General features: G+C 38.4%; 1 protein-coding gene across 1 annotated transcript; it reads left to right on the top strand.

Moving 5' to 3' along the window:
• Positions 1-322: 322 nt before the first annotated feature.
• Positions 323-7,734, top strand: UQCRFS1 (ubiquinol-cytochrome c reductase, Rieske iron-sulfur polypeptide 1). Its single transcript, XM_074211437.1, has 2 exons — positions 323-581; positions 6,919-7,734. Exons 1-2 carry the CDS (start codon positions 368-370, stop codon positions 7,527-7,529), a joined length of 825 nt encoding a protein of 274 aa, XP_074067538.1. The 5' UTR covers positions 323-367; the 3' UTR covers positions 7,530-7,734.
• Positions 7,735-11,070: the final 3,336 nt, after the last annotated feature.

The following is an 11,070-nucleotide window of genomic DNA, read 5'->3' as shown; positions in this document are numbered from 1 at the left end:
TCATACTACCAGAACTCTGCTTTAGGATATGCGGCACCGGTGTCATCTGAAAACGGCAGAGTTCCACCGACATAATGATTGAGGCTAACTTCTAAGATTTCGCTGTAATTGTCCTAAAGGTGTTGGATGAACAATAAGTGTTAATACAAGTGTTAACACATGGTGTAAGTGGTTGCATTCAGCCTCCCAAGAAGCGATTTTAATCCCCGACAGCCGCGCCTGCGCAGTGCCTTCTATAGCTGACCCTCGCGGGCTGCGCGCCGGGGCTGGCGTAATGACGTCACGCGCGCCCCCGCTCGCCGGCGCCTGCGCAGCTCGGGAAAGGTCGTCCCGGTGACCGGCTCGCGGGGTGAAAGGAGCCGTCGCCATGTTGTCGGTTGCCGCTCGCTCGGGCCCTTTCGCCCCTGTGCTGTCAGCCACGTCGCGGGCAGTGGCGGGTCCCCTGCGGCCGTTGGTGCAGGCCTCGGTGGTGCCGGCCGCGGAGCCTCCCGTGCTGGATGCGAAGCGGCCCATCTTGTGCAAGGAGTCCCTGAGCGGGCAGGCCGCCCGCCGGCAGCTCGTCGCCAAAGTCGGCCTCTTCTGTGAGTGGCGGGCGGGGAGGAAGAGGAGAGCCGCGGGGCTGGAAGGGCTCCCCGCGGGACCCGGATTCCCCGACACCCCCTGAGGGCCGAGGGAGGGGGCCAGCGGGCCGTTTCCGGCACCCGGGACCCCCATTTCCGGCGTTGTTGGGCCGCCCGGGCGAATGGAAGCCTGAGGGCCCTGGGGGGTGGGGAAGGAGGCAGAGAGCGGGCCCGCGCTGCCCCGGAGCCCTTCCCACCTCACTGCTTTGGGGGAGAGTGACCTCGCCTCCCACTCCGAAACTTTTGGGGTGACGTGCCCCTTGTTTGCGGGCAGGGAATAATAATCATAACAGCTTACTCTCAGATTTTTAAAGTTTTAAAAAGACAAGCAAACACCGTGCGTACGTCATCTCCCGGACCCCCACAGACCTTTAGCGAGTGAGGCTGCTAAATACTCTTTATTTCCAGGTTGGGAAACTGAAGCCCCCCAAAGGTGAAGTGACATCCCGGGATTATAGATCTACAGCTTGGGAAGAGACTTCAGCTATGGTGTAATCTGATATGGCCCTTTAATAATAGTGGGGGAAAACCGAGGCCCAGGGAGGTGAAGTGATTTGCTCAAGGTCATACTTGGAAATTTTGAACCCAGGTCTTTTGAGTCAGTGCTTTTCCCCCCTACACAGCGCCGACCAAGCTCCTTCAGTGGAGTAGAACTTTTGGAGAACGGTTCCTCCAATTTTAAATCCACTGTTCCATATTTTGAGTTTGTTAACAGCTCCCTGAAGTAGTTGGGTTTAGCGAAGTGACTTCTTTACCAAGGTGATGTATCAAGTCCCTAATATATTTTAGCTCTGGATGGGGCATTACAGAGAATCTTGTTCAGCCCGAATTCTCCTTTAGATATCTCATGGATGGGAGAGAGTGTTGTTGCCCTTTGGCAGGTACATATTTGTAGCATGTTAGTATTGGAGCCCGTGGACATTTGCCCCCTCAAGACTTTTAAACTCAGAATGGACCTTCTTTTTATGACAGAGTAACTGAAGTCCATAAAGTCAAATTACTTAACTTGTTCAAGGTTATATGATATCTTGATACATAAAAAAATATTTCTTCACACCAAATTGATGTTTCCCCCAAATGTGAAGAAAGGATAGAAGATAGAGTTGCTTTTACAAGTTAGAGAAAAATAATACTAGTCAATATCCTCTATTATTGAAACCTCCAACTTGCATTATACTTAATACTTTTTATAATTCAAATTTATTATTTCAACTACATGCAAAAACAGTTTAAAACATTGTTTTTGTAAGATTATGAGTTCCATGTTTTTCTCCCTCCATGAGAAATCTGATATAGGTTATACATGTATAACTACGTTAAAACATATTTCCATATTAATCATGTTGTGAATATACTTAATACATTTAAAACGTCATCATGACTACTTTCTCTGGTATTTTTTTTTCAAGGCAATGGGGTTAAGTGGCTTGCCCAGAGCCACACAGCTAGGTAATTACTAAGTGTCCAAGGTTGAATTTGAACTCAGGTCTTCCTGACTCCAGGGCTGGTGCTCTATCCACTGTGCCACCTAGCCACCCCCTTTCTGGTATTGTAGATGTAGGTGACTTTCATACACCATTTTACAATTAATATAGTACTATATTAGCATATTCTGATCATAATGGCCCTATGGGTCAAGCATTGTTATCTCCATTTTACATAAGAGTAATCAGGGCCAGAAATTGTGACTTTTTTCTATGGTTCACACCTTGTAAAAGGGATAGATCCAGGAATCATCCCAATTCTAATGTTCTTTCCATCATATAATTTAGTTGGAACACTTGAACTCAGGTCCTCCTGACTCCAGGACCAATGCTCTATTCACTGCGCCACCTAGCTGCCCCAATTCATTTGGAAAACAATCTGATAGAATGTGGAATGAAGAGTTAATGTCCTGACAGTGGTGAAAATTTTGATTTGGGGGAAAACAAGCAATTTCAGTAGTCTACTCCTAGTACTAAGTACCCATGAAACTAATTTGCTCTTTAATAATAGGGCAAATTATTTTTGAATAATTTGAAGAAGTACTTCAAATTGAAGAAGTACTAATGCATCCCAGTGGCCTTTCCATAGTATATTGTTTTGTCTTAAGTTGAAACTGAACCTAAGAATGATAGCCTTTGCCACCTTTAAGTCAGACTCAAAACATGTAGTTAAAATAATTTAAGAGCTTGAATTTTGAGGCAGAAATTTTACCAGATTTTCCAGACTTCTTGTATTCTGCAAGAAAATATACCTTGCTATGCTAAAATAAAGCAATTGTATCTTGAGTTTTAAGTTTATTTTGGAAGTTTCTTTAAATTCAAATAAGAAAAATCTTTTAAGCACCTTAAAAATTTTTTTTCCCTAGACAATTAAAAAAAGGAAAAGAAACTCATAATAGTCAAGGAAAAAAAAGGCCCACATTAACCATGTTCAAAAAAGATGTCATGTTCATCATTCTGACAAGAATTGACTAATGTACTTCCATCTTAAATCTTCTGAAGTCATGGTTTATTGTCTGACTTTACATAGTTCTTTTGGAGTTTTCTTGGTAAAGATGTTGGGAGTAGTTTTGCCTTATCCTTCTCGAGCTCATTTTACAGGAAATAGACACACAGTTTGTCCAGGATCAGACCAGTCGCTAATAAAGGACTGAGGCCTCATTTGAACTCAGGTCTTCCTGACTCCAGGTCCAGAACTTTTAGTTCTAAAGTGTTTCAGAATTGTTTTTTAGCAATACAATTTTTATGATAGTTCTGCTTACTTCACCATACATTTATTCATAGAGGTCTTCCTGGTTTCTTCTGAAACTGTCCTTCCATTTCCTGTAGCATATTTCATTCACATATTGTAAATTATCTATTTCCCAACAGATGAACACTCTCCATTCACAGTTTTTTGTTTTGTTTCTGCCAATATAAAAAATTGTTAAAGTTATTTTTATCTATGGATCCTTTCCCTCTGATTTCTTCAAAGTGCAAGACTAGGCCTGGAATAGTTGTTAATAGTCTGGGCTTAGTTTTATATTGCTTTGCTGAATGGCCAAATCAGGTCACAGCTACAGCAGGAGTACATTAGTGTACTGTTTTCCCACTACCACTCCAACATTTATCATTCTTCTCTTTTTATTATCTTCAATAGTATGATGAATATGAGTGATTTTAGCATTCTTTTAAATATGATGATAAAAACTTGGATTTGAAAGCTACTGGTTCATATCTATGTTGTAGCTGTTGGATCCCCAATGTGTGGGTTTTTTTTTTTTTTTTTTAGGTTTTTGCAAGGCAAGCAGGGTTAAGTGGCTTGCCCAAGGCCACACAGCTAGGTAATTATTAAGTGTCTGAGACTGGATTTGAACCCAGGTACTCCTGACTTCAGGGCCGGTGCTTTATCCACTATGCCATCTAGCTGCCCCCCCCATGTGTTCTTAAAATTTGATTCAGATTTTTTTATCTTGGATATGAGAATCTTACAGTGTGATTGGGGGGGGGGGATTTTGCAAGGCAAATGGGGTTAAGTGGCTTGCCCAAGGCCACACAGCTAGGTAATTATTAAGTGTCTGAGCCCGGATTTGAACTCAGGTACTCCTGACTCCAGGGCCGCCGCTTTATACACGGCACCACCTAGCCGCCCAATATTTTTTTTTTCTTAACCTATAAAACAGATTTTTAACTACATCAGTTTTTGTTTATGTATAAGTTTTAATTTTATATAATAAAAAATGTCTCCTCTTTGTTCCTTTGCCATTGAAAAAGTAATTTCATCTTTGCTCTTCTGATTTGATTGTCATGTTGCCTTTAAATACATATATACAAATATATATATATATATAGAGAGAGAGAGAGAGAGAGAGAGAGAGTGAGAGAGTATCCATTTGGAATTTATTTTGATAAATAGGATGAGACATTGGTCTGTGTCTAATTCATGCCAGATTTCACTCCGTTTTCTTTAGCTGTTATTGTATGAGTAAGATCAGTTGATTAAAGTGATTTTATTCCAGAAATGTCCATTTCAAAGTGCTGATTTTTTTTGTTTACTATATGAATTTTATTTATTCTTGTTTTCTATTAGAAGAAATAAATTATTTAAGTGTATTTTTTTCCCCTTTTGATCCGGACCTATTATTACACTGGCCTGAATAACCTCCAATGAAAAATTAGTGCCAAGAAAACTCCTACTATTAGTGCACATTGGTTGTTCCTCTATGAATTGTAGTCCTTGAGAACTGGCTAGGCCTCTAATAAGTTAAGTGACTTGTCTAAGATCAAAGCCTTTGTAGTCAAAGGGACTGGGGAAATTGGCTTTCTTCCCCCCCACCCCCCATTTCCATCTTGCCTTCTTATCTAAGTGATAGTAAACATCTTGACTCAGTTTAGTAGCCATTTTTTTACAAGATCGTATAATTAATAATCATATAACTGACCTCACAGAAATTCTGACTGAGAATCATTTTAGGTTGATTTTTCTTATTTGGTAATTTGCCCACATGCTTATTGGAAAAAAGCAGAGATATTTTAGGTATATGTCATTAATTTTACTAGTCTTCCTTTACAGGTAACTTTTATTTTTGTATATAGTTATTATTCTTGGGAACTAGAGGGAAAGTAGTTGAAATCTATACTATGAAGTAATTTTTGATGACTTGTGAGTGTTGTGAATTCTGGCTTAGAAATTTTCTTTGTGATGGAAAGGAAAATAAATTTTATGAGTAGGAAAAATGGCATAGATTTTAGAGTTGGAAGGAATCATAGAACCCCCTCCTGTTACCTGTCAGGCCCAGAGAGATCCAGTGACATGTTCAAGGTCATATAAAGTTTCATAACCAGAATTTGAACCTAATTCCCTCTGATTTGAAACTTTTTAAAAATTCAATAGCCTTAGGGATGGCTAGGTGGTGCAGTGGATAAAGTACTGGCCCTGGAGTCAGGAGTACCACCTGGGTTCAAATCCAACCTCAGACACTTAATAATTACCTAGCTGTATGGCCTTGGGCAAGCCACTTAACCCCATTTGCCTTGCAAAAAAAAATCCTAAAAAAACCCCTCAGTAACCTTTTTTGGAAACAATCTTTTCTGTAAATGAAAACTACTGAAAAGACTGTAGAATTTTTATATTTATTGTAGAGAACTGCTCAGAGCTTCACTTTTTCTTAAAACTTGTTTCATAGAATTTTTTTAATTAAAATTTTTTTTGTAACATTCTTTCCTTTTAGTAATTTCCTAGCTCCTAAAACAGTATGTACACAATGGTAATCACCTATTATGTTACCAGAGTTTTCTTACTTTGTACTCTCATTGATAAAGCTGTACTTGTTTCCCTCATCATTTATTATATTTACAGTTAAAGCAGCACTGATTTCTATCTTAAAATACATTGATGGCTTTCTATCTTGAAATACATTGATGGCTCTGCAGTCTTGTTTATATGCCTGCTCTCCCTGTGCACATTTTGTATGTTGCTGCCCTTACATTCTTGGGGGGGGGGGGCGCACACATAATTCTTAGGAGTTTTCATGTCATTTTTCTTGGTTTACACATTTATTTCTCATTCTTGGATATTGGTGCATATTTCATTTAAATTTTTTTGATATTCCTTACATTGCTTCTTAGAATTAATTCCTAGTTTATAAAATGATACAGCCTGCTGATGTCCACGTGGAGCCTCATATTTGCCCCTCGGATGATCTCCGATTGCATATCTTAAGAGATTACAGGGTGTTTTCAAAACTTGCCACCACACATCATTGGAAGAGTATTGATGTTTAAAATATGAACCTTTGTTACAGTAGTAACTATCCTGGTATGCTTGGAGTTCAGGAAAGCCATAGATTGATGAAAATATAGATTTCACAATTTGCATTATAAAACTAGAGATGGGTTCCATATTGAAGGGTAGATTCTAGTGACTAGCAAACTGAATTTTTAGAATCTCAGCTATTTTCATTTAACAGGACTGTTTAACTTCATGTACTTATTTTTCTGGAGATATTAATGAATCTAAATCATCAATATCCATCCAGGAGATCAGTTGACAAATAACTTGAATGTTCATACCAATACGTAAATAGACATCATCCAATTTATACTATTTCATTTGCTGGCTGTACTCCTACTTTGACTATTTTTTATAGTAACATTTTGTCATTTTCAAAATGTTTTATCTTTGCCTGAATGTTTTTGAATTTTAAAGATTTGGCAGGCATGTATGTTTATTTAATATGTGCATTCATATGTACATATACACACAAACACACACACCCTTACCTTTTAAGGAATTTATCTGATTTTGTTCTCATAACCTTCTATTTGTTTTGCAGCTCCTGCTTCTGTTCGTTATTCCCATACAGACATCAGAGTTCCTGACTTCTCTGCTTATCGTCGAGCAGATGTGTTAGATAGCACAAAATCTTCAAAAGATAGCAGTGAAAGTAGGAAAGGCTTCTCCTATTTGATAACTGCAACGACGACTGTTGGTGTTGCATATGCTGCTAAGAATGTGGTCTCCCAGTTTGTTTCCAGCATGAGTGCTTCTGCTGATGTGTTGGCTATGTCGAAAATTGAAATCAAGCTGTCAGATATTCCTGAAGGCAAGAACATAGCTTTGAAGTGGAGAGGAAAACCTCTATTTGTTCGCCATAGAACCCAGAAAGAAATAGAACAAGAAGCTGCAGTGGAATTGTCACAGTTGAGAGACCCACAACACGATTTAGACCGCGTAAAGAAGCCAGAATGGGTCATACTTATAGGTGTCTGCACCCATCTTGGTTGTGTGCCCATTGCAAATGCAGGTGATTTTGGTGGTTATTACTGTCCTTGTCATGGGTCACATTATGACGCATCTGGTAGAATCAGAAAAGGGCCTGCACCACTCAACCTTGAGGTTCCAGCTTATGAATTCACCAGTGATGATCTAGTTATTGTTGGTTAATGAACTGGACTCAAGTCACAAATTCCCTATAAATGTGTTTCATGTAAATTCAAAAGAGTTGTTGAGAGATATTCTAATATACTTCATGTGAGAGATTTAAGTATTTCTGATAATGTATTGAAACACATTAATCTGAATTAAATACTGATTACTTTCAAGTGTTTGCTTTTAATAAAGCCACTATTAAACATAGTTCTATCATCTACTTGTAAGATTTTTTTTCTTTGACAATTCTTTTAAATTAATTGCAGATGGGAAAAGAGAGGGGTGTATTACTTTGTGCTTTTAAAATATTACTTTTTCACCTGTTCTTTGCCTCTATATATTTACCTACATATTGAATGTTAGAACTAAGAAATATTCAAAATTTATTTAATCTGAAGATCTCATTTTATAGAAAAGCAAACTGAGGTCCAGAGAGCAATAATTTATGTAGGGTCATCCTATGAATTAGTAGCAGAACCAAGGGCTAGAACTGCAAAGACTGTATTCTGAAAAGAATTTGAAAGCTGATGTTTATGTAATACATCAGACGTCTTTAATCTTTATTATGGGTTAGAGATTTAGTGGCAATTTAGGAAAGGCATGAAAGAAACAACAAAACGATTATGGTAATATTGCCCACATAAGTGAAATCTATTTCCACAATTCAGTGAATTTTGACATTGGAGAACCAGTTGCATTGGTATATCCTTGTAATTTCTCCTACTGCTGATGTTGAGGCTAGTGGATTGCTTGAGGTCAGTAATTCTGGGTTGTTAACGTACCAAAGTGATTGAGTGTCTGCATTGTTTGGCACCAATACGATGAACCCACCTTGGGGTTCCTGGTTTAGTACCCAAGGGTGGGATTTGGTCTGTGAATGAGTGTTGCACTTCAAGTCTTGGATAAGCATTCTGGTTCTCAAAATAATTGTCAGTGGAGAAAAAATAGTGGCAGAAAAATTCATTCAGATCTTAATTATTCTAAAAGACCTAAGACAACCAAAGAAGAAATAAAATTGATATACTATAAATGTATCAGAACACATAATCTAGCTGAGCCTTAGTTTCACCATTTATAAAATGTAGCCAATAATATTTACATGTTGTAAGGCATTTTGTAAATTTTAACCAAAAATGCAAATCCAGTCTTAAAGCTCTATATATGTGGAGGGTTTTTCCATTTGATTTGGTGATATTTCAATATTTTTGACAGGAAAAATGTGGCTTTGTCAATTGCCTGCTAGACACCTTGGATTTCCTGTAAATAGCAAGTTCACTTGTCCAAGACAACCATTTCCCCTCATCCTTTCAAATTTTCCCTTTTCTAGTGTGGGTATCACTATCTTCCCAATCAGCCAGTAAACCCAAGGATCTTTGAAATTTCTCCCTTCTGCGCATTCCTCCATATTAAATCAATCTCCAAATCTTGTTCCTTTTACCCCATTACATTTATTCCCCTTTTTTGGAGGAGATCATAGTCCTGATTAAGGCCGCTACCACTTTAATCTCATATGTGATCTCTTTATATATCCAGTCTTTCCAACTCATTCTTACACAAACTGCCCAAATCATTGGTACTGCATCATTTTTATGTTTGCATAGTGCCAGTGGCTCTCTATGCCTTTGATAAAATATAATTCTTCATTCTATTAAGCGCCTGCTTTGTATCAGGCCCTGGGAAAACAAAGAATGACAAAATGGTTGCCACTTTCAAGGAACTTAGAAATGTTGTAAAACTTCAACTGAGCATTCACTATTGCAAGACAATCCTGATGCCCTGGAAATAATACAGAAACCAAATAGTTAAATTTTGTGCCTTTCTAGGTTGACCTTGTATATCCTGAGAAATAAAGTTCTAGAAAATCTTCCTCCCTATATGACCTTGGAACTATCTTAAGGTACTCTGTTTATCAACAAGGTAGGACATTGTGCCCTTCTGTTGGGAGGATTTTATAAGGATAAGGGAGGTAGAGGCTGGAACCCAATGTGATAACATTGTTACCCGAAAACAAGCTAATTATCTTTGAGCATCCTGACACTTCCCTGGTCATGAGTGAATTGGATTTGATTGAGGGGTTCTGTACTAAGTCACCAGCCTCACTTTCTCCTCCAGAGCCATCTTGAGTCCAGTGGCCAGTTATGGATCAGGATGACTGAAGTTAACTGGCCAGTTATGGATCAGGATAACTGAAGATAACCTTGAATGCAATGCATTCAAAGTTAAGTGACACATGTAGTAAGGTCACATGTAGTAAATGAGACAGAATTTGAACTTAGGTCCTCCTGACTTAAGGGCTGGGGTTCTACCCACTGCACCATCTAGCTACCTTTAAAATTTTACACCCTCACCAACCCCATCCCTTTCCCAGGGGTATCATACCCTGTTTTCCTATATAAGCACAGAATTTTTCTCTGCTAGCTGCTTATCCCCTAAGGAGAGAGTCCCCATGCAATAATGGCTCAATTGCATAATAAAACTTAAATGTCCCTTACAACTCTTGAGTCATGAGGCTTTCTCATGATTTCCTTAACCCTGAACTCCAACAGTCCTTTTACAACATTTGCCTTGTCACAATTTCACTGCAATGGCTTTTCCAAACTTCATTTCTCCTGAACCTCCCCCTAGCTTTCTCCCTATCCTCTCAGCTGAAAATCTTGCCTTATATTTTACAGAAAAAAAAAAATTAAAGGCATTCACTTAGAGCTCCCACTTTTCCCCCCATTTTTCATTGCTGCCCATGGTGCTAATACCTCTGCCACAATCTATCCATCTCACATGAGGCAGCCTTCTTGCCAAGCAAGTCTTCTACATGCATAAGTAATGCTATTTAATTTAATCTCTAGCAAATTGCCCCCTCTATCATCCCCAACCCTATTTTCAGTCTCCCTATTTCCAAATATGTCCATATCTCCCATTAAAAAAAAAACAAAACAAAACATACTTGACCCTTCCATCTCAGATAACTATCATCCCATATTTTCTAATTTTTCCCATTAAACTTGAGAAGACTGTCCACAATAAATGTCTTCACTTCCTTTCCTCTTAATATCTTTTTAGTACCATAAATATCTGACTTCCTCCTTTATTCTGCAGTTAGCAATCATCCCTCGATTGATGAATCTAATGGTCTTTTCTCAACCCTCAGCTTTCTTGACTGCAGCTTTTGACATTTTCAATTACCATCTTCATATTCTTTTTTAGAGGTTTTTTTATATTGCTTTCTTTGTTCTTAGCTTTCTGATTCCTGAGTCTTCTTTGGTGGATCTTCCTATTAATCATAGGTTTCTCATTGGGCTTCTCTCTCCAGTATTTAACTTGGTGATGTTATCAATTCCCATATATTCAATTATGATTCTTATATATACTGATTTAACACTAACCTCTCTACTGACCTCCATTATCACATCTCTAACTGGGACATCTAGAAGTTGATGTCTCATAAACATCTTAAACTCATTGTGTCCACACACACTTCCAAACTTTACTATTACTGTTCAATGTATCAACATCCTTCCCATCATCCATAATCACAATCTCGGTGTCATCTTTCACCTTT

This window comes from Macrotis lagotis, chromosome 1 (genome assembly GCF_037893015.1).
Source record: "Macrotis lagotis isolate mMagLag1 chromosome 1, bilby.v1.9.chrom.fasta, whole genome shotgun sequence".
Taxonomy (NCBI): domain Eukaryota; kingdom Metazoa; phylum Chordata; class Mammalia; order Peramelemorphia; family Peramelidae; genus Macrotis; species Macrotis lagotis.
This window is presented reverse-complemented; position numbering and strand designations above follow the sequence as displayed.